Source organism: Pipistrellus hanaki (assembly GCF_964339955.1).
Source record: "Pipistrellus hanaki genome assembly, chromosome: 17".
Lineage (NCBI taxonomy): Eukaryota > Metazoa > Chordata > Mammalia > Chiroptera > Vespertilionidae > Pipistrellus > Pipistrellus hanaki.
The window spans coordinates 21026357-21050948 of NC_140519.1; the positions used below are offsets into that span (position 1 = coordinate 21026357).

Sequence of the window (24592 nt, forward strand, 5' to 3'; positions counted from 1 at the left end):
AGAATTATGTATGATTAGTTAGGCCGCTTACTTAGAGCCCTCAAATAACAGCTTAAATACTTTTTCAGATATAAAAGAAATCAGGGCTGGTATGAAAGCTGCTCTGAGATATTAGGGTACCAGACTTGTTGACCCATGCATCAAGAGATCACTGGTTCAATTCCTGGTAGGGCACATTCCTGGGTTTTGAGCTTGATCCCCAGAAGGGGAAGTATAGGAGGTAGGATTGAGTTTTTTGCTCCTTGATGTTTCTATCTCTCTCTATAAAATCAATAAAAACATATTTTAAAAAACTAAATAAAAGTAAATAATTAATGCAACTAAACGTGTTTACCAGGCTCTCTTTTGTAATTGTAAAACCAATGTAAATGTGATGAGATTCTTCATCACCAGGACTGGACTCTTCATTGACATTTCACAACAGATGCATCGTGTCTTCCAAAAAAAAAATAATTAACATCCCAACAAGGAAATCCAAAATCATAAAGGCATTTACTCACATTCTATTTGTTCTATACATTGTTGTTCTAAAATGATCTGATGTTAACTGGCTGCATAAAAAATTCGGCAGTAGCATCTCTAAATCGTCTTTAAAAATATTGCAAATAATTAGATTATGAGCTATAAAAGTGTGATTTCTCTGAAACAACAAAATTTCCTTGAAATTAATGCTTACATAGAAATTCAGCAGTCACGGTCTACTTAGAATGGCTTAATTTATGTATGCAGAAGCTTCACAGACTCATATCAATTGGACTAATATAGTTCAGAATCTGTAGTATTTTGTTATTCTAGTGAACTAAAAGAGTTTATGCATTTCCCAAAGTGTTCATGATATAGATATGCCATTTACTTCATGATATAGTATATAGAATATTATTCTTGGAGCTCTGAAAGTAGGCATAGTTTTTAATTGCTGTTGTTGCTTCTTAAGCCTCACATGAGGATGTGTTTTTAAATTGATTTTAGAGAGAAAGGGAGAGAGAGAGAAATATCAATGTGAGAGAGAAACATCAATCAGTTGCCTCTCATACTCACCCCAACCAGGGATCAAACCCTCAACCTAGGCATATACCTTGACCAAGAATCGAACTCACAACCCTTTGCTGCATGGGATGACACTCCAGCCAACTGAGCCAACAGGCCAGGGCTGAAAGTTTCCTGGGTTTCTATGATGCTTTTCTGTATTATTTACTAATTTGTTATTCCTGAATAAAGATGCTTTGTAGCTAGCTTAGCCCTCTGTAAATATCACATTTCAAGATTCCTTTTGAAAAATGATCACATAGAAAGAAATCATGCAAGGAAAAAGATAAATTTAAGTTTAAAACTCATTACTAGTTGCAGTAATGAGTTTTATTTGTTTAAATAAAGAAAAGAAGTATACTATATATCATCGATTTAGATTGAAACTGCCATCAGAAAAAGAATTCTTTGAGACGCAAAACTATTAGAATGTTTATAAAAATAATAGATGGATGGCACCCGGCTCAGGGGAGCTGAGAGTCCTGCTTCCTGTGCAATTGCTCCTGTACAGAACTCGGAATTGATGGTCTGGAAGTTTCGTACTTGAAAGCACCTGCCCAAAGCTAAAGTTAGTGGAAGAATCCAACCTTGAAGGAAATGAATCTTGATCAGGGAAGACAATTTCCCCAGTAAGTACAGAGGAACTAGGTAATAAGAATGAACCTTGAAAAGGAATTATCCCAATGACCCTGTCTGGCTATGCAGGTGAAATATTTAACTTACAGATTCTTGTAAGAGAAGAGGACCCTCATGAACCATGGGGTCAATCTGAGCCAGAGAACAAAAGAAGTGGCATTATTGGCATTTGGAGAAATGGTTTAACCTTATTTAAGAATCTAAATGCTCACAAATCAGGTCACTATGAGAAAAATGCAGTCGTTAAAACATGACAAAGAGAAACAAATGCAGGTCGGTTTTCTGTGTGTATGATGGCAATGCAAAGCACCTGTCCAGAGTGGGAAGTCCATAAAGGAAGTTCCTAAAGGCTAATCCATCCCCTCCCATGGGAGTTTCTAGACGGCTTCTAATCAAAGCTCACAGTTATAATAGTATAAGATAAATCTTCCTAGAATTTCTTTACCTTCTTTTGATGTCTAAGTTATGCTCACGTATAGCCATACACATTCTGAATTCTATGTGTACGTGACACACTGAACATCCTCTAGGACCATTAATGAGTAAGATCCACACATCTTTTCCAGGAAAGTTAATTAGAAGAAATATTAGCCTAAAGTTCCTACAACTTGGAGTCATCAAAAAGATGCCCTAAAATGAGAGCTGACGTTTTTTAGAATTTTTTTTTTAAGTACAATTTGGGTTCTCAACATCACATTTTTCTGTATCTTTAAATGTAGCAAGTGAGGTAGGTTTTCACATATTTACATTCTGAATGTTTTCCTAGGGAGAAAGATAATTATTCCAATTCTCGCAACTTCCAAATGAGCAGCAATAACTTATTAATTGTGCCCTTGGTGATCTTAAAGTGTGGCATGGAAAACAGCCGTGGGGACTTCTAAAGATGCACACGGTTCCCTTGACACGAGGAGAATCTAGATGTAGAAGTTTTTCAAAACAGCTATGTACATGTTGAAGGAAAGGGTTTAATTAATAGTGTTACAGCTGTGAAATTAATATGCAGATCCAAGGTCCCATCACAAGGGACTATTACATCTTTTTTAAAACAAGTCACTCAGCCCCACATTGTTCCCTTTTACAGCTCTTGTGTATTAATAGGTACATGTCTCAAAGGTTTTTAGGATGAACTTGATATGTTTGTTATTTTTTCAACAATAATAAAGATGATGATGCCGATGGCAAAGATAAAAATCACCATTCACTGAAACATCATAATATGCCAAGACCCTAAGTCACTTATATGCATTATTGAATTCTTTCAACAATTCAGTAAAATCAGTGTTGTGGTTTGCCTCATTTTTCAGAAAAGAAAACTGGGGCTCGGGTAGATTATGGAAGTAATCTTTAGTCACCTACCCATAGTCATCCTGACCCCACCATCCACGTACATTAAACAATGCATTCATTTCCTTCAGGTTCTGGAAATGAATCAGGACCCTCAAGATCACAGTAACAAACAAACGAGGTGGAGCTGGTTGGCAGATGAGATAACAGCAAAGGGAAAACCTGAAGCTATGATCAAGAATCCCCATAATAAGCCAGATTCATGCTTGTTCATGCCCGTAAGGATGCATACTTTCAGTTAATAGAAAGGTTTGATAGTGCCTGCCATTGGAGTATCATTCAGATGCATAGAGATGTTATGGAAACTAACCTGAATCCAGTTTTAGGAGAAAGATTCACTACTTTAGAGTAAATATTTTGGGCAATAATCAAGTTAGAAGGGAACTCGCTTTCTCTCTCTCTCTCTCTCTCTCTCTCTCTCTCTCTCTCTCTCTCTCTCTCTCTCCCCCTCTCCCTCTCTCTCTCCCTCTCCCTCTCCCTCTCCCTCTCCCTCTCTTTCTCTCTCTCCTTCTCCCTCTACCTCTCTCTCTCCCCTTTACTATGGAACATCTACACAATGGAATACCACGCTGCTGTAAAAAAAGAAGGAATTCTTACCATTTGCAACAGCATGGATGGAACTGGAGAGCATTATGCTAAGTGAAATAAGCCAGTCAGTGAAGGAGACTTCTATTAATATATCCAAGTGGGTAATTCTAAGAAATGTGTTCATGAACTAGCAGGAAAGCTCTAGAAAGTAAGTATATAAATCAGCACAAATGGACAAGGAATGTCTTACAAAACCCAACCTGGGTGGGTGGCAGAGGTGGTTGGGTTTGTCTAGGGTCCTTATGTCTGCTCTATTTTTCAGAATAGATTTCCTACAGATTGCAATTGAGGCTACACCGGTGAACCAGGGAAATGTTACCAGCCTTAGATGTGGTAAATAGAAGGAAACCAACAGAAAATCTTTAGGATGCTCCTTTTGGAGTTATTCATCCTTTTAATGACCTAGAATAACTGACTGACAGCTTAACAGCATTTTAGTGGATAATAAAATGAGTAAACAAGACTACATATCCATTTTTTATAACACTGTACCCAAAGAAATGAGAAAAAAAACACCCTCACATACACATTGATATCAGAAAGACAGTCCATAAAAGTAACTTGGAGCAGAGGAGGAAAATCAGACTTGTGTGGAGCAAACAAATGGCATCATTATTATTATTTTTTTAATCCTTCACAGGGTTGCTTGGAAGCTTACCTGAGTTACCATATATGACACCATTAAAGCAATGTTAAAACCCAACAATCATATTTACTATCCCAATTGGCAAAACTGTTCCTGTTTTTATATTCTACAGAGACTCAGTGGGGTTAAATGATTTGCCTAAGGGCCCACAGTCAATAAGTATGGCACTAAAGACAAGATTGAAACAAAAGACTTGTAATTTGAAATTGAGTCTTCTTTCAACACACTATGATGCCAATTCCACAGAATAAAATCCCTCTAAGTTACTCCAAATCAGTTTATATGAAAGAAAATAAAAGGGAATTGTTACCCAGTGGAATAAAATTATGATTTAAAATGACTTCAAATCACAAGGTACAAAATGCTATGTGTTGAAAAATGCTATGCTTAACTTATTATTCCTAATTATGTTATTCACAAGATTTGCATTTTAAAATTGCTTTCTAATCTGCATGTTACAGAAGATAACTGGGCACTGATTTAAGTGGTTTTGTTTTCTGTCTTAGAAATTAGTGGTGAAATGTGATTAATAGCATAAATATTAAAGGGAGTTATTAGAGAATTTGTATGAACTCAGTATTAGAAATGCCATTTCTGATTCCTGGTACATTTGCCAATGTGAGAAGATGATGACAAGTTCTATTTTAATTATAAAGTTATGATAATGTGGAACAAAAGATAGCCACCTTTGGAGGTTCTGGAGAAAATCTTTTAGGGATTTTTGCTGCTTGGCTCAATCAAAAATTCTTCATTACCATACGGACTTCAACGGAGCCTAATGATTCTAAAGGCATCTGTGTTGGTCAAGGCAGATTTCCTAAGATCAAAATATGAATGCTAGTGGATGAACCTTAGGTTGCTTAGAAAATTTGAGGACTATCATAAAGCAATAGCCTATGTTAGCCCAAATATAGTTGACAGTGAAAAATCTAAAAAATATAATTACAGCTTTATTATTTTTTGTAATTATACTGTCGAGTTTCTTCTCTACAGTTTCTACAAGAGAAAATGGTGCTGGTTTGTGAGAAACATGTTTAAGAAGCGCACCTAGAAACTTAACCTAACATGCTTTGACATTTGGGTGGCAGTTGAAAGACAATGCAGAGTCATATGAAAATCATGTGGTCTGATGATACTAGACCTGTATCATATCTTATTAAGATAACTCCTCTGTCAGATTGGGATTTCAAAATAGGGATCACCGCACTGATGTACTTAACTGTTAGTTAAATGTATGTTCCACTTAAATGACTATGGATTTCATCATTGTCAAGCACTTTTTTTTTTTAATTTAACTTTTTAGGATTAGTATATAAGCAAAGAAAGAACCTTGCTATTCATATTTGTTACATTAGCATCTTATTTATTTTCCCAGTTTAAAACAAGAATATGCAAAGCCATTTTTTTTCACTTAACATTTGGTGCTGTGGTAATTGTGACATTCTGTCTTTTCACTTATTGTATTTTCCCCATCACCATTTGTCCCTCTATGCCCTCTTTCACCTTCCCACTTACCTTTCACCAATCACCACACTCTATGTCCATTAGTTCTCTCTTTTTCTTCTTAATTCCTTCATTCCCCCAACACACCTCCCCCTCCCATCAGAGCTGTCTGCCTACTCTCTAACCATGAGTCTGTGTCTATTTTGCTGGGTAATTCAGTTTGCTCATTAAATATCATATGTGAGTGAAAGCATGTGGTACACTAGGCCTTTTAAAAGTGGACATGATTCACTGGAATCTGAGTTCCACCACGGCTGACCAAACGAAGCCATGAGGCCATTGCTTTGGAGTTCCATTACGTGAAACCCTCCCAAGATCATTTCTTCCTGAATGGTATCCAAACTCATTTTTTATTAGTATTCCATTTGTAATGTTACTTAGGTTACTCTGCATACCTAATAACACATAGTCATCATAATTATTTATTAGTGTACGCTTTTCAAAGTGTATTTTAAAAGCATGATAGACTTACCTTAGAGAGCCCACCTACTTCCAAATAAAAGCAGATAATGAACACATTCCAGGTGACCCAGAGGGCAGTCCATACTGTATACTGGAGAGAAAGGAGGAGGGTGGGGAGAAAGAGAAGAAAAATGTGGAGATGAAAGGCATGTAGACGAAATCAATCAATAACAAAATGTCAATAAGCCTAAGTCTTCTGGGAAGAGACAGGGTGTGCTCAGAAAAGAGTGCTCCTTATGAGGTCTCCTAAGATCTGTAGAAATTAAAAATCCAATAGTTTCCACCCCCTTCAGCAGATGCCAATAAAGCTATATTTATTTTTAAAGTGCATTGCTGGCTTGCAGATACAGGTTAAATTCAAGTGCTGACTTGATTTCTGTTTTCTGAATATTAGTTTTTCCGGGGAATGCAGTTATATGTATTTTGGGTGGCTATCTACCTAATTATTAATTTTTTAGTTATAATATTAAATTGTCAAGTTTTAGAATGTTTTAGTTCATCTTCCTAAATGGACTAATATTACTTCTGTCTTCCTAAATGAGGATCATGCCTGAAAATAGATGTGTGGATAAAATTAACAAACCATCATCTATTATACTACTTTATTAAGAGTAAAATGTGTGCCTCTAATATAATTGTAGCATTACATGATAGTGTAAAATATCTTTAAAAGTATAGAAATAATAAATAGGATTTAAAATGAGCACATGAACAATAGATTTCCACAACGGAAAAATACCTTCCAATGACATTGAACAAATTATGCTAGCCTTACTGATTAATTGGTTTTGTTAATGTAGTATATATTAGAAAATGCCTTCCTCGAGACTATTAATCAGTCTGAATTAGTGGAGGAGGTCTAAGGGCTCAATTCATCCAACTATTTTCTTATGTAGATGGAGAGACTGAGGCCCAGAAAACTGATATATAGAATAGCTTGGATGGCTAAGAATTGGTGCTTGCCATGGGATCATAATTAAGAGATCAGATACAGTGGTTTTCTCATTCATTTTATTTTACGACAGAAATCTATGAATTCTTAATTTCTTAAAAAGGCATAGTAATTAAATTATTGGTTTCTATCAATGATTATAACCATCACATGCTATTGTCAAATTAAAATAAATAATGAAATCCTTTTATTAGCTTAGTCTATTCTGTGTCAAATAATATAAATTTTAAACCCTGTATAAAATAGCCATGTTCCTATAGAAATCTTATCAGAAGCTTTTAGTTGTTTATAAAATTTAATTTACACTTTATGTCTTTCTGTTATTTATGACTTTCAAAAGGCTTTCAAAATAATCCAATATATAATAGTTGGGTAGTCTTATAATTGGTTACATTAGATAACTCATTATCTTTTTTTTTTCTTTTTGAGAATAGGTTTTGCTTATTTGTTTTTTTGGGTTTTTTTTAAATAATGAAATTACATAATGCAATTATAATAACTTCAAAATGACTGGAAATTTAGAAAAGCTGGAAAATATATTAAAAAGTTAAAGTAAGTTAAAATATATTAAGGATTTTAGTATTTGCAGGTACATTGATGCTCTGCTGATATCTTGTTAGTAATAACTTTTAATATGAGTGAACTTAGTTTTAAAAAATAGGCCAAATGCATTGAAACATACATTTTTGAATCACAAAATATTCCCAAGAATATTGAAAATAGCTAAACTACATCTGCAATGTATACCTTTTGCAAACTGGCCAACTCACAATAACAACAATACATTTTAAAGCTGTTGCTAATAAGATGACATCTGGTATCTGATATTTTTCATCCTAAATCAATCTAATTATGAGTATATTAGAATGAGAGAGACTGCAGACCACTCAGTAATGAGAAAAAAGCTGGTGATAAAGGTTAAGGAAAGGACATAAACTGAAGCAAGACCAGCGGAGGAAATGAACGGGATTCACTGCAAAACCATATGGGTTTTAATTTTTAGGATTGCAAACCCAACTCATAAGTACACTTTTTAGGAAAGTCAATCTACTCATAACAGTTATAACATCTGAATTACAGAACCAATCTACTTAAAAACCAGAGCACAAGTGTAGTGATTGAAGTGCATTCGGGCCCCTCACCAGATGGACTGCTGAGGTCACTTCTGAACTTTCAGAGAGAAAATTCCCAGGCTGAGCAGACTCCCACTCTCAGCTGCTAAATTCTTAATAACAAGAGTGAGTACTCTGCTGCTTTCTGTGTTACTGGTACTGTGCTCAGCACTTCACATTGATTAATTCAGTCAGTCATCACATGACAACCAAGGAAGTGAGGGAATAATTTGACAACTTAGTGCTATTGTTGAGATAGAAACTCAAACAGTTTGACTCTGGAGCTGGTATGAGTCAGGATTACAGGATAGACTTTATTATAAAAGACCTTAAGAAAAGGATATAGATTAGTTTGAGAGTTAACACTTCATCAAATTTTACAATTTATTGTGACCAATTCACCAAATCACTAGTTTACCAAAAATACATTTCATCGTACATACTCTATAACTGGCAATGTTTATGGAAAGATGGTTTCTTTTGTATTTTGTGATTAATGTGTCATGTATGATACGAACATCTTTTAAAGCAATAATGTAAGTTTCTTTCTTCTGATACAAAGATTGTTTGTATGTTTGAATTCTGGATTGTAATGATATGAAAACTGCATATCTCAATGTGCACCTGAGACACAGTCTTTACATGGAGATAAAGGGAAAGACATCCCTAGCAATACAAATACATCCATAAATATTTACCTACACAAGAAGTGGTAGGACAAAATATGTCTTCGTTTTGATGTGGACTATTTTATTTATAATTCAATTCAAAGAAGAATAGAGAAAGTGATAAGACTCCATTTTTAACAAATGTTCTTTGGTTATCATGAAGCATGCCTACATGCTTATATATCTAGATACTAGTACACTTGCAATACAGAAGACAACTTACCAATGTAAAAAACAAAACAAAATGCAAAAAACCAAAACACTGTATGATTATCATTGATATACTTATTTTTTTTTTATCTTTCTTTGCTTAAGTTTAGTACACATAGTTTAAGTCCTAATTTACATGGACAAAGACCATAAAGATTTTTCTAAACTTCATGTGTCCTATGTGCTCTGTGAATCTTTCCCAAGTTTATGAGGATATTTCAATATTTTTAACTGAAATGAACTTTAAAAGGCTTGCATTATATTTCATCCTCATTGAGCAATTAGTCTATAACATGATTTATTTTTACTTCCTGAGCTTGTTTTCCAATTACCAGAAAGCCCATTCATTCATTCATATGTGTATTAATTAGATAAAATATGTACAATAGCTTAGGGGGGAAAAAAAGAAGACATTAAACATTGAACAGTTCAATTACTTACTAAGCACTTACTCTGTTGGGTTACGCTAAGCAAGTCACAAACATTATTATAATTCTTATAAAACAACTATGAGTCAGGTTTTTACAAATAAACTATAGTATAAAGAAAGCAAATAAATGGGCAGATTCTTCACAGCCAATAACTGGTGGAGGAGAACTTAAATCTGGCACCAATTAAATGGAAACCAAACTTTCTTAACTTGTGTTGAGCAGTAGCTCAGGAAGGAGATGTATGATGACAAAGCAAATTTTTCCTATATAACAATTCAAATTAAAGTAATTGCCATCCTTCACACAGATTTATGATCCAAATAATTCTAGGGCAGAATCTCATATTTGAATTCATAAGTAAGATTTTCAAAAATGTGACATAGGAGTAAAGAGAGGTAAACAGCTGATTCTAGAACAGTACTTTAAAATTGCTAAATTAGCCGAAACCGGTTTGGCTCAGTGGATAGAGCCTCGGCCTGGGGACTGAAGGGTCCTGGGTTTGATTCCGGTCAAGGGCATGTACCTTGGTTGCGGGCACATTCCCGATGTGGGGTGTTCAAGAGGCAGCTGATTGATGATTCTCTCTCATCAATGTTTCTGACTCTCTATCCCTCTCTCTTCCTCTCTGTAAAAAATCAATAAAATATATTTTTAAAAAATTGCTAACTTAGGATTTCACAACCCACACTCAGCTCCATTTTGTCTTGAGCTAAAGAAACACGAAAGGTGAATTCAAGCTCTTCAACTAAACTTGTATTCCCTACTATAGATAGCCTCCCTTGCACTGTAGCTAAAATAAAGTTTAGTCAGTAAAAGAGTACCATATAGCAACATTCTTTTGTGTTCTAAAAATAAATAGCAAATTCTACCTTTTCAGCAGTGATGGTATCCAAGGGGAATTACTACTCTTTCAATTTGTAATTTGGGTGAATTTTTCTGATAGTCTTTGCTGTGGGACCCCCTTAATTACAGTGGCAGGAGCCCAAGGCATTATCATGCTTAGAAAAAGGTAAGTTGAGGAGTAAGTCAGCTCAACATAGGTGCAGGCAGAGTAGCATATACTATTTTTCATGTGAATCCTCAAGTTGAGAATGTGCTAAGCAAGGGAGTAAGGTGAGATTTTCTTGTTGAACTCAGACATGTTCTGAAGTTAGATATCCTTTTCTAGATCATTTTTGCAAAATAATGTCACCCAACAACCTTTAATGTACATGTTACTTATTCAATCAAGTATGAAGCATCATGGGACAGACCTAGAGTACAGCAGTGAATAGGCATGTTCCGGCTGCCAGGAGGACACTGTTGATGGGGTGAGGTGGCCAGAGGCAAGGATGGTGACAGTGTAGAGTGCTAGGATAGAAAGAGCCTGCAGGATCTAAAAGAGCAGAGGGGAAGTGGCACTTGTCTCATGTGGAGGTGATCAGGCCAGACTCTTAAGAGGTGACATTCAGTTGAAGGATTATTACCCACTTCCCAAGTGGGTAAGGAGCATAGGGCATTCCAGGTGTGTGCAAATGGGAGAGGCAAACAACAGCATATGGTCTTAGGGAAACAAATCATTCAGTGTGGCTGGCATGAGTAGTGTGTGGAAAGAAGTGTGCATGTGATGGAGAACATGCTGCTAGAGCTGGGCGCAAACACTAGGCATGGCTTCATGAGTGAGAGGTTGGAGCTCAGGCAGGAGTGGAGGGTCAGACTCTCTGCTCTTTCATGTCTCGAGGCTGGCTCATGCTCTGCCCTGGCCTCTGCCCATTGCATTCTCATTCTCCTTGCACCTGTGCTTCCCCACTGCTTACTTAATGAGTTTCTAGAGAGCAGGGACACTGTCATTTACATTCTTTTCTATTTGTCCAACCTATCACAGTAGGTTCTCAATAAAGGCTTAAGGAGTGAATGGGAACTAGTGCTTTTGACATCCCACTACGTGCCCTGTAGTCATTCCTGCCCAGAACCCCCTCCAGTCCCTTCTTTCTTGGTGAACTCATACTCACTCCGCATTTACTTCTGCAGATGGATGTTCCCAGTGTGCATCTCGTGGTACATGTGTTCCCTGTCACAGTTCTAATGTAACATGTATGTGGATGATTTCTTCATAAAGGCCCACTTCCCTTCACTAGACTGTAAGTACTCAGGAGAACAGAGAATAGTTGTGTCTGTGTAGTCTACACCCAATGGAATGCCAAACACTCATCAGAAACCCAATAAATAAGGTTTGAATGGGAAGTTAAGAAAGAAAGAAAAGATGAAGGAAGGAAGGGAGATAAATGGGAAAGAAGGATCGAAGGAAGGAAGAGGAAAGAAGGAAAAACTGACTGTGAGACCTGAGTTTGGTCAGGTTGGTCAGCCAGGAATGTTCTTATATATATTTTTAAAAATATATTTTATTGATTTTTAACAGAGAGAAAGGGAGAGAGATAGAGAGCTAGAAATGTCGATGAGAGAGAAACATCGACCAGCTGCCTCTTTCACGCCCCTTACCGGGGATGTGCCCGCAACCAAGGTACATGCCCTTGACCAGAATCGAACCTGGGACCTTTCAGTCCGCAGATTGATGCTCTACCACTGAGCCAAACTGGCTTCGGCCTGTTCTTATATTTTATCTTGCTGAGAAGTAGTGAAGGCTTTTAAGCAACTACTTCAGGAAAAGTGCTGAGAACACCTTGGAAAGGAGGAGGGCTGGAAGCAAGGGAGGGGTCCATATGCAGGAGAGAGAAGGCCAATGCCTCAACTAACACAGTGGCTATGTGAAGAGTGTGTAGAACTAATGGTTACAGGTGAAAGCAATAGGCCAGTTAATGTCACACTGAGGTACACCAACAACTTTATTCCATGGAAACCATTGGTTTTCTAGCCATCTGGCATGTGCTTCAGCAGGCCATCAACACCATAAAATAAGAAGTTCATAATGAGTAAAGGTGCTCTGTGTTCACAGCAACAAACAAGAATGTTAAATCAATAATCGTTTGATATTATGCATATGAAAGCATCTTATACTACAAATCCAATTCCATGGAACAGCTTTCTAGTACATTCCATCATGGCTCAGTAGAGGCCCGCTCCTAGAGAAATCTGAAGCAGGAACTCTGTAGCCCCCACAACCAGCTGAGTGACTTCAATCATGCCTTGCACCCCAGGGCAGAGTCTGTCTGTGAGCCCCTGACCTTCACTTCTGTGATATGATGAAAGACACCAAAAATTCAATTTTGAAATTCAAAGTAGAAAATTAATGCATTTACAGAAAATTGTATGACTTCATTCTTTTTTTTATAGATATGATGGGATTATACCAAGATTGAAAGATGACATATTTTTAAGTCTAAGGTTTCTTCTACTGAGGTAATGTAACTAAGTTATAAAAAATATTTAGTAATTCTACTGAATATGGTCAATTAATTCAGGGTCAATAAGCATTTCAGAGTATGCCACTTCTATTTACAATTTCTTATCTATGCTTGTTATTTCTTACAGCCTTCTTATATCTGTAGCCTAAAATATTACCTTATTTTTATAGAAAACTATAAAGTTATTCATAACTACTATGAATCACTTCCATTTTATTGTGGACCACAACATACACCTTGTTAAATTGTACTGTGATAGAGGGTACGCTGACCCTGTTTGGAATAGTTTGGAGTATGGATTCGTGTTCCACATTTATCTTAAGCAAATGGAGAAATGGTCAATAATATACCATATAAAATACATTAGAGGTGAGTACTAAATGGCCTTTAGTATGTGCATTTTAATGGCCTACATCAATTATATTATGTTATTATTTACAGTTGGCAAACAGTTATGGCTAGATAGGGTAGCTTTATAGGGTGACACATGTCAATTGAAATGACAGTTAGTGTATATTTACATCTTAGAATGACATCAAGAACTCCACAGACCTCTTATTCTACCCAAACCCGATTTTAGATTTAAAAAAATTCCTTGTGATACTTGAATTTAGTTACGCTGTGAGTCTCACATTTATAGTCATGTTGCTTTGCTCTCATTGTAAACATTCGCTGCCTCCTTTCCACAGATAATCATCTCAACAGAACTCAGTGTGTGACAGCCAGAACAGCAGTGCCACCTCTAAGTAGAGGGAACAACTTAAATGACTTTATTTATCTTCCCAGAGAAATTTTGTAGTATTTATACAAAGAGAAATGGCAAAAATAAGACTTACCACCACAATATATCGAGGTCTGTACTGAATGGTTCCAAACAAACCCAATATGACAACTATTATATGTAGAAAATTTCCAAGAATAGGTGCCCACTGGAAGCCAAGGAAATCAAAGATCTGCCTCTCTAATGCGGAGATCTGAAACAAAGCAAAGAGAGTCCATTAGCGTTTAACCCAAGCACAATCATACCTTTTTTTAAAAGAATTCTCACCTGCGGACACTTTAAAAACAAACAAACTGATTTGAGAAAAAGAGAGAGAGAAACATCAATTGCTTCCTATATGCACCCCGATGGGTGATCAAACCAGCAACCTGAGTATGTTCCCTGACCAAGAATGGAACCTGTAAACTTTTTGGTGTATAGGACCAGGCTCCAACCAACTGAGCACCCGGTCAGGGCCATAATCATACCATTTTAATCTTTATTTCATGGTAGAGAAGTCTGCATATTCCTTTTCAATCACACTAATGGACATTATTATCACTGAAGTTGTGATACCTATTTTATACACTGTTTTTTTACGGCTTTTCTCAGAAAACATACTAATATAACTTTGAGCAATATGACTTCAAATATAAATGGATTTTAAACCTATCTGGAGAGCTATCCTCCCTAAATCATTTTCTATGGTAGAAAAGCTAGACAGATATTTTATGACACTATATTTTATGATAGCAATTTATCATTAGTTTTAGTAAAATGGTTGGCTTACTATAACATATTTGGAACAATAACTCCAGACTGGCAATACTAAAACTAGTATTGTTTTTGGAAAAACAACCCTCCTACCATACCTTGCTTCCTCTATGAAACATAAATGATCAAATATTCTGGGTTTTTTTTTTTTTTCTTTCATTAGACTATCATTGATGTTAATGACTAACCACTTTTTCACAATGAAGCTTACTTGTTTACTTACTCTGGGCTCAATGCCATCATGTAAAACTAGAATTAAAAAGTCCCTTTGAATCATATTTTATTGAGATCATACACCTACTTCATGAAAATTCACCTTGATTAGGTAAAATTCTTTTGAAATAAAAATGATAGGGCCATAACAATTTTAGACACGCCATCATTTATTATATTTGCACTAGAGGCCAGATGCATAAAGTTCGTGCAAGAGTAGGCCTTCCTTCCCCTGGCTGTTGGCACCGGCTTCCCTCTGGCACCCAAGACCCAGGCTTCCCTCTAGCTGCTGGTGGGCACCCAGGACCTGGGCTTCCCCCTCTGGCCCCTGACAGGCACTCAGGACTTGGACTTCCCTTGCAGCCCCAGGTTCCTCCAAATCTGATCTAATTAGCATATTATGCTTTTATTATTATAGATGATATATAACTAAATTTTAAATAATTCTAAAATGTATTTCAAAGATATACTTAAAGCATTTATGATGTCAGAGATGAATTTTGTATAGTCCAGTGAATGCCAACGATGTCATTATCATGTACACATGATATTTATTGTATTCTATATTTAAAAATGTTATAATTCTACCTGCTGTATTTGGACATTAATCTCATACATTTTAGGCATTTTTCTAGATTGACTTTGATAAAATAGCAATTCTAATAAAGTGATCCAACTATTAGCCACAGTTATGGCACTAGAAACTGCAGATTGAAGTCAAAATGGCACCCTAGGTATTTTTCTAGTTATGTGGCAGGTGTGTGCCTGAATAGCTTTAATTACCTTGGACATAAAGAAATGTCCACTGTCCAGTAAGCTGAATCTACCTTGGTTAAGATTCACCTTCAGTAAGCTGTGGGTGAGAAAAGAGCAAATGCCTACAGACAACCAGCCAGAACCACATTCATTTCATGGATATTTCCTGCTCTTCAAGAGATTTGTCATCATGCCCTGCACTCACAAATGGGAAGATGCACAAAAATGGCTAAAAAACACAATCAGCTGGATAAGCAACAGCATCCACTGTATTTTCAATCCCTGGATTGTCTCAGCTTGTGACTCTAATTATTCCCAGGAATCTTGCCTTAAAATGCATTATTTTATTTATTGGCCCATCAGTGATGTAAATACGCTGTTTTGTTCTTTTTTTAATGTCCAAACAGGATGGATGTGTTCAGAGAAAAAAAATAAAGAAATCCAAAAGAGCAGCTGCAGGCAATTCATTTTGAAAAGCAACTGCATTTTAAGCTGTCGTGCATCACAAAAACCTTTAAAGTGAACTTTTCAAACAGAGAAAAAAAAACCTTTTTTTTTCTGTCAGAAAATGCATGGATAGCATTCTCTTTTATGATGTTAAAGGAAATAGGCATGATGAAAGAGAGTCCAAATTAACACCATTTATTGGAAAAATACTCATTTTTTATTGAGGACACTATATCTCTATTAATATTTGTTACCTGATAACACTTAAAAATGGACTATGGTGGCTTGAAATAAGGGCATAAAAACAAGGCTATTAAGAAAATCAAAGGGGGGATAATATCAAGGGTCAGGCAAGACTCAGCTATAAAACTATACAAATCTTTAACTAGATTTGAATATTGTACCTTAAAAAGTCAACTAATGACAACAAAAAGCTCACCAAAAATAAACAAATACTGTAACACTGCAATTTTTACTTAATTTTTTAACCCTCAACTGAGCATATGTTTTTATTGATTTTAGAGAGAGTTTAGGAGAGAGAGAGAGAGAGAGAGAGAGAGAGAGAGAAAGAGAGAGAGAGAGAGAGGAAGCAAAAGAAACATCCATGTGAGAAAGAAACATCCATTGGTTGCTTCCTTGATGTGCCCTGCCCAGGGATTGAACCCACAACCTTTTGGAGTACAGGAGGACACTCCAACCAACTGAGCCACCCGGTCAGGGCTATTTAATGTTTAATCTAATTTTCATGTTAAGCTATTTAGGTATTTCATTTACAGGCAACTATCTCCTTTTTCAATATCACAACTCTAAAAAGACATCACTTTTTGCCTCAGAGCTTGACATGAATCATAATGGCCCAGAGCCTACCAAGTTAAATGAAATGATATCCTGTTTGCTTTGTTAAATCAGAAAAAGTATGGATATCTTTTAGAAGTCTCTGTGTCAAAGCAGTTCTTACAGAGGATGCTGATGCTGCCGGCGCAGGCCTGGGAACATGGATCAGATGCATCTCTTCCCAACTTCAAGGCCAGTGGCCTCAAGTTGGGAACTGGACATCGGCCATGATGTGGCTATTTACTATGAATGCTGAGAAAGGCTAAAAATAAGGGTTTTGTTTATTTGCTATGGGAGACTATTGTTAAATGTCTACCTGCACACCACTGAATATGGCATCCACAAAACAGTGGTTCCAATTCAGGAGAGCAGCGAGAGGAAGCCATCAAAAGTGTAATGCACCGCAAACAGAAAGCCACCTGTCTGGAGGAAGCAGGAGGATGGAGGGGCTCACAGAGGATTTCTGCACAGATGCCACAGCAAAGAAGAGAAGGAACGAGACGTTTGAAGAGCTTGAGGTTTAAATAAAAGTAGAAAATTCAGAAAACTATGAAGGGACCTAGACATCCCAGAGAAAGCAAAACCAACGAGTCACCACTTTAAAACAGGAAGCAGTGACGTAAAAGACAATGGAAACATTTCTAAATGAAATGTAAGTAGATAAGAACCGGCAGCTTATTAGTTCATGTTTCTTTTCCTAACAAGTTAAAAAAAAAATAAAGGCAATCAAAATCCTAACAAAATGGAAGGGAAGAAGGGAGAAAGGGAGGAAGTGACAAAAACAAAAGACAAATCAGCAGTGCAAAGAAAGCATGTTTCAAAGATGCCATGAAAATTAAAATGGGGTGTCAATATGAGGAAATCATTGGGACATTCTCCCTGAGTGTCAGAGAAATGTAATCCTAGCCCCCATACTAGGGGCTGCATGAAATATATGCCACACTTATTATAATGTAAACGATGCTTATTGAATTGCAGCTTTCAGAATCAAACTGTTGAAGGCATGAAGTCTTCATTAAGGTTATGGAACAAAGAGGAAAGTATCGTTTTGAGAAGGCTAACAGGGCTAAGGTAACCCTGATATTCGGGGCTAGTGACCTAAATCCAAGCCAGCAAGCTCAGTGTACATTCTTGATAACCTATAATTAAGTCCTTCTCTCCTTCCCAGATACTGGTCTTGCAGAACCTGTTACTGTGAACAGTGCACTGCCCGGGAGGGAGGGTTATTAATGCTGGCACCAGGCCAGGCCATCAGATATAGCTTGGAGACCCCCAACACCTAGGGGCCTTCTTGCAAGGCCTGAGAAAAGGACCGGAAGTATAGTTCATGTTTTTGGGACAAAGATCACAGGGAGGGGGGATATAAGAGAGGGCCCCATCCGTGTTCCTTCACTCAGATTTGGAAGGCTGTTCCCTGAGTCAGTGGCATATTAAACAATGTCCCTCCTGCTTCCTCAGAAGCGTCCTTGGTTTTCTTCAGTCTTCTGGAGCAATTTGACCATACAAAGTATACCGAACACAGGTTGGGAGAGGCTGATTGCTCTCTGCCTAAATTCTGTGGCTATATGGCAGGGGGGAAAGAGTGAGTTTTACAGTTCTTCCTGCAGGGCCAAGCATCTTATCAGGTTCCAAGGTGAAAATATTTCCTCTTCATCTATGAAACTTAACCACATCCCACATTAACCACACAGACTCCCGATAGCTCAAGAAGTGTCCCTGCTTCCCTATTTTATGCCCAAGGAATGCAGACACGGACACATAGAAGCACCTTCAAAGTACAGTAGTTTCTTACTGTTTCATAAATTATGCTTAATGCTTCAAGGTATTTTGCATACTTACCTATAGTTATCACTAATTGTGAGAATTAATTTGCATGTAGCTATCTGAAAATAAGAGCTGTTAAACTCCAGGTGACAAGACATTTTCCTGGGCATTTGCCTAGGCTGGGTCGACATAATAAACAGAAACTGGGTAAGAATGCTCATTCTTAAGGAGTGAATGCCCTGAGAGAGTCAACTGCCCACTAAGATGACCTGCCTTTTATTCTCATTTTTGCACGTCCCCCTGCTCATTAGAAGCAGCGACAGTAGAAAAAGATTAAAACAGGGTTACTCATGTTGGCACAATCATAAGGAAGCACTTGATCAAATGCTAGTTTCTTAAAAGACTATGAAATGAAAGCATATTGTATGACCGACGCTTTTGTCTGTATAGCCTGTACTCTGGGAATTCATGAGGTAAGTATTTTATAACCACGAAGATTCAAGTTGTCCCTTAAAGTGGAAATTTATAAGCTCTAATTAACATTCCTGTTAGCTAAACTGAAATATCCTGGGCCATTTCAAGTGAGTTTTGGGTTACTAAGTAGGTTTCTTCATATCTGGACAATCCGAGTAGCGTTTAGGCCCTCTGCCATCATTCACGATTCCTTTGCTCTAAAATCTCAGAGCTCTCAACTCCCAACAGACTTTTCATGCTTAAGGTTGATGGTGCCCAACTTCTGTGTTCACAGATCTGGCCTAGTCCAAATTATCTTCTTACTTTTGAAGCTGTAACTTGTGAATATTTTCCATGGCTCTGATAAAAATAAAAAAGCCATTATCCTACTTCATAGAAATGTGCTTTAAAGTTCCCATAACCTGGCAATTTTCCTCTCTCTTAAAACAAGTGCTATTTTGGAGCAGTTGCTATGTGTCCATAGACAGGTGACCAGGTATTAGGATGTACACAGATATGTTGTGCTCATGATTTGATTCATCCAATGATGACAGCAATAGTGTCTCTGTAAAACATAGTCTCTGCACAGTTTTGTATTATTTTCAGTAGGGGTTAGATGGCAAAGGCTATTGCAGTGAAATCAGAAACGGATTTATTTATTTAGTGAAATGAATAAAATCAAATCAGTTTAATATACCCCCTTTTTGTGTTGCTGGGTTTTTAGTACCATCTCCAGTGGCCTGAGTGACCAGTAGTGTGTATGCATCTGGGGGAGAACCATGAGGGCTCAGGGGAGGAATATCTTTTTAAAAATATATATATTTTATTGATTTTTTTACAGAGAGGAAGGGAGAAGGATAGAGAGTTAGAAACATTAATGAGAGTGAGAGAGAAACATCGACCAGCTGCCTCCTGCACACCCCCTACCAGGAATGTGCCTGCAAAAATGTACATGCCCTTGACTGGAATGGAACCTGGGACCTTTCAGTCTGCAGGCCCGACGCTCTATCCACTGAGCCAAATCGGTTTTGGCGGAATATAATTTTTAATACCAAGCGTGATTGTCTAAGTTGTTCCTTGAGTTGGCTTTTCTATGTGAAACAACTGGCCCCAGAACATCAGAAAAGGCTTCTGAATTCTGTCTATCCATTTTGAGTCCCTGTATCTCAAGGAGGTTGCAGGGCATTCCTTATCTTCCAATTCAATAAGGAAGGTGCAAGTTCCTCAGTCCTGTAAACAATATTGAACATCAGAAAACAGCTACATGTTGAGCTGCACGTCTATTTTTTTGAAGAAATAAGGTAGTGAAATCAGAAATGGAAATCAGAAACTTTACATATCAAGGAAAGTTTCCCGTTAAAAAATGAACAGGTATTACACTTTAAATGGACAGATTCATGTAGGGTGATGAAGTAAAAGACTGCATGTGAAGGGTGTTTATGGACCACAAACTCACCAAGAAAAGTTCTTCAGCACATTTTGTGCACTGACTTAGTACATCAACGGATAGAGTGACAATTCTTTCACCAACTTCTCAGTATGTCAGAGAATAAGAAAATGTACTTAAAAAGTGCTCTAAAGCCAGAATGGATAGTAATACTATGGCTATGACGTTATTTAACACTTTAATTTATCCATATCTATTCATCTAATATGATGCTAACAAAATAGGGTAAATATTACTATCCCTATTGGATAAATAAGGAAAACTCAAAACAATCAGCTAAGTAGCATGAGAGCATCTTTATGTCCTGATCCCCTATTATTTCTTCTACTCTGAAGTCAGGCAATAAAACAGGCATTGTTTAATGAGGTTAAATTCTGAAATGAGCTTTCTCATAAGAGAGAGAAAAACAAGAAGAATAGAGGGCTGTTGCACGATTTAGTCCTCTTTCCTCCTATCCCACCCATTTCTAAGTGAGGCAAGCTCTTCCCCTGTCCTTCAGAAGAGGCAAGCTGTACCTTTCAGAAAGTAACCAGCTGTGCTATGGTAGTCAAGCTTCAGTTTCTTCATTAACTTATGTAACAGTAAGTTTGCAGATAATGGTTAATCTCATTATGTGTGCCACAGTCTAGTCTATTTCATTAACAGTGCTAGCCTAGATCAACTAAATTCATTTCCAACCTACCAGCAAATCAAGAATTAGTTTGCAAAACACTGGTGTAGAGCACTTGCTATGGGAAGTGCCTCATCAGGGAGAAGAGCAAGGTGTGCCTCACTCAATGGTGTGGGATTTACCATACAGGTGCTGGAAAGCCATTAAAACTTATCTACTGCATAAGAAATTTCATAAACAGCATTGTGCTTTAGAATTTGGACAATTGCTCTGTCCAGGCTTGGGAGTGTTTTGATCTGGTTTTGTAACAGGATGTGGGGACCATACCAGAGTCACTGAATGCTGAGGGCTAATAAGAGTGTGAAAGGCGCTATTTATAGTATGCCGGATAGCCAACACCACTCTGAGCATGGGAATCTTAATCAGGGTGTCCAAGGACTATTTCCAGGTGTAAGAGCAAGGCTGTAGCAATCTCATGGTACACTACGCATGTGTGCCTTCTTGTAGCCAAAATATGATGGTACTATTTGGCAGAAAGTTTCTTTTGACTATGTAGTATAATTCATGTTACTGACCATCCACTGTCCTAGAGAGAGAAGCTGAAGAGGCTACTGAGACTATTGAGGTTATAGAGCTCAGGTGCCACTGCTATGTGAGGCAGTGGATCTAGAGCAGTGGTTGGCAAATTCATTAGTCAACAGAGCCAAATATCAACAGTACAACTATTGAAATTTCTTTTGAGAGGCAAATTTTTAAACTTAAACTGCTTCTAATGCCACTTTTTCAAAATAGACTTGCCCAGCCACACTCAAGGGGCCAATGAGCCACATGTGGCTCGCGAGTTGCAGTTTGCTAACCACTGGTCTAGAGGCAGCCCACAGCTGCTCAGATAATACTAGTAGCTGTAGGCACAGAGGCTGCTGCTGCCTTTTGGGAAAGATGTATATGTTAACCAACCAGTGTATGGCTGCCTATTTGGGTCTTTGCTTTGAAAAACTATTTTATGGCTCCTTGTTAGTAATGGCCACTGACTCCTACAATGAAGACTCATTCTTATACACCCACAATTTCTCATGGCTTCTCCTTTTACCACCGGGCATCCAAGAAGGTCCAGTCCCTGGCAGAGGGGCTCAGCCCCCACAGTTGGGTTAGTGGAAGAGGATTCAGAAGAATATGCAGATCAGAGGCAGCTGTGCTCTGACATGGGAGTAGGGAGGTAAGGCTGTGGGCATGCGGTGGAAGCTGCTGCAATCATCAGGTGACAGGATGAAACCTAATCTAAGGTAATCTCTAAGAGAATCAGAAAAGGGACTGGGTGGAAATATTCAGGAACCAAAATCTATGTGAGAAGTGAATGATAAACCATGTCATTTCGGCTTAAAATTTCCCTCTGACCAAAGAAAACTCAGTAGGCAGATACTGTTCCAATTGTTGAAATTGAGGAGGTTTGAAGCTAATTTGTTGGAATTCCTTATAGAAGATCTGACACAGCATCATATTCTATATTCCAATTGTGGGCTTTCCTTTCCTTAAAAAATGAAATAAAACCTCGCCTGGACACCTGTGGACTCTGCACCTTGAAAATGCCTCAAAGCAAGGAGCTGTGAACTTCCCTGCAGAGTTCAACCCAAGTCAGGAGCCCCTCTCCTCTCTGTCTGTTAATACGTGCGCAAAATGTCAAGTGCTTTTCAATTTAGGTTAAGCCAAATATAATGAGAATAATTGAAATAATAGGTAAGAACTGGGCACAAAATATGCTGTTGGGAAACCTAAAGCTGATTGAAAATAAAGTAATAAAGTGCAGTTTACTCACTGTAAGGGATTATTTTAATCATTACTCTTATATCAACTCAGCTTAACTCAATAGGCAAAGTTTCAAGCTGTGGATTTAATTAGGGGGAATTAGATTCTCATAATTAAGTAAACTTTAAGAATATTTCCTTTGGCAACACTTTTTTTTTTAAAGAAACTTAGAATTTACCAACAGGTCTTGTCAAGAGGGGGTTTTCACACTTATTTTCCAGCATCGCAGATGCCCATGCTGACATTAAAAAGACCAGGCTAAGAAGAAACAAGGGGGTAAATACTTTCATTCTTTCTTTCATCCTAAACCAATATTACTCTGGGGAAGAATTTCACAAAATAGGCAGAAAAAATAATCTGTTAATATTTGTTTGAGGGTGCCCCTTGGACTCTAACCAGGGTGGTTTCGTCATAGGATTTACCTCCTAAGTCTCCTTCCCCTGCCAGAAACGATCCCACAACCCAACTTCTCCAACTTTGCCACGCAGAAGGCAATCTTAAAAAATGCACCTCCCCTCGGATAGCTCCAGCCAGGAATAAGGCAACTATGTTCGCAAAAGCCCAAAGTAGCAATTTGTTACAGAACAGTGATTGAAGATTGAATTTCATCCCTCCAGTGGAGCCATATGGGAGCCAAGAACACTAAAGTTGAACCCCTAGGCAGGGTGACCTATACAATTCCCCAAACAGCTGGCGGGAACACGCCTGCTATGGCATTTAAGACTCCCATGGAGGTTTGAATTAATAGCAGCCCAGCATGAGAAGACAGAAGAGAGAGTTATGGACCAAACATTTCCTTATTTTTTATTTGTTGTTGAGACCACCTGCAAGAATTCCTTCTTTAAAGAATCTCTTTAAAGCATATATATTCAGTAAGAACTAGATTTTTTTTCATTTGGGAAAGAAATGAAATGCTTCTTCTTTAGAAAATAATATAGACCAAAAACTTGACTTGTCAAAATAGTAATGTACAGAGAAGCATATATGAAAATCAGAATTTACAATACACACTTAATAAACAGCTGATGTTGTTGAAGGTTATTTTTCTTTTTTAATATATATTTATATTTATTTCAGAGGAGAAGGGAGGAGAGAGAAATAGAAACATCAATGATGAGAGAGAATCATTGATCGACTGCCTCCTGCACACCCACACTGGAGATCGAGCATGTGCCCTGAACAAGAATCGAACTATGACCTCCTGGTTCACTGGTCAACCATTGAGCCACGCCGGCTAGGCTGATGTTAAAGCTAATTTTTTCTTTTGATGGTTCTTTATGCTTTTCTCTTGCTACCCTAAGTTCACTATGTAGCAGATGCGTAGTAGCCTGATGCTGTCCCTGTCCTGGGAAGGATGCTGCTAACGCAGCCAACCACTGACACTGGAACATGTCTCTGATCCTAGGACCAGCAAACATCTTAGAAGACAACTGAGGTGTTTCCAGCGTAAACTTGCCCTTTATTTTCTTCTTCAGGTATCACTAACCAGTGGCTCTGACTTAATTTGGTGAAATGGTCTTCATCAATTTGATATGAGTATCTCTAATCACCAGGGTTTCAGGGGACAAACTGAATTAACCACTTTTAAATCATGCTCATACTTTTTGGACACTGACCTGTTTCTCAAAGGACCAATGAAGCTCCCTCAGTCTTTTAGTTTCCAGGCTTTTAGATTATAAATGTGCAAACGGACTACATAACACAGAAGCTACCATACCATCTGTCTGCTGGGCTCTCCTCTAGTGGCAGGGGTTGAATAAGTGTTAATGCTATGAGTCCTGCTGCAGCTTTCCTGTTCATGCAGAGAGACAC

At 37.6% G+C, this 24592-nt stretch overlaps 1 protein-coding gene across 2 annotated transcripts in view; it reads right to left on the minus strand.

Moving 5' to 3' along the window:
- NKAIN3 (sodium/potassium transporting ATPase interacting 3) overlaps positions 1–24592 on the minus strand; it is a 418418-nt gene that overhangs the window by 180290 nt on the left and 213536 nt on the right. For both annotated transcript variants that reach the window (XM_084865070.1, XM_084865069.1), the window contains exons 2-3: positions 13756–13893; positions 6216–6296 (exon numbers count right to left, since the gene is read on the minus strand). In XM_084865070.1, coding sequence (XP_084721196.1) covers positions 6216–6296; positions 13756–13893 — 219 coding nt within the window. The remainder of the gene's footprint in view (positions 1–6215; positions 6297–13755; positions 13894–24592) is intronic.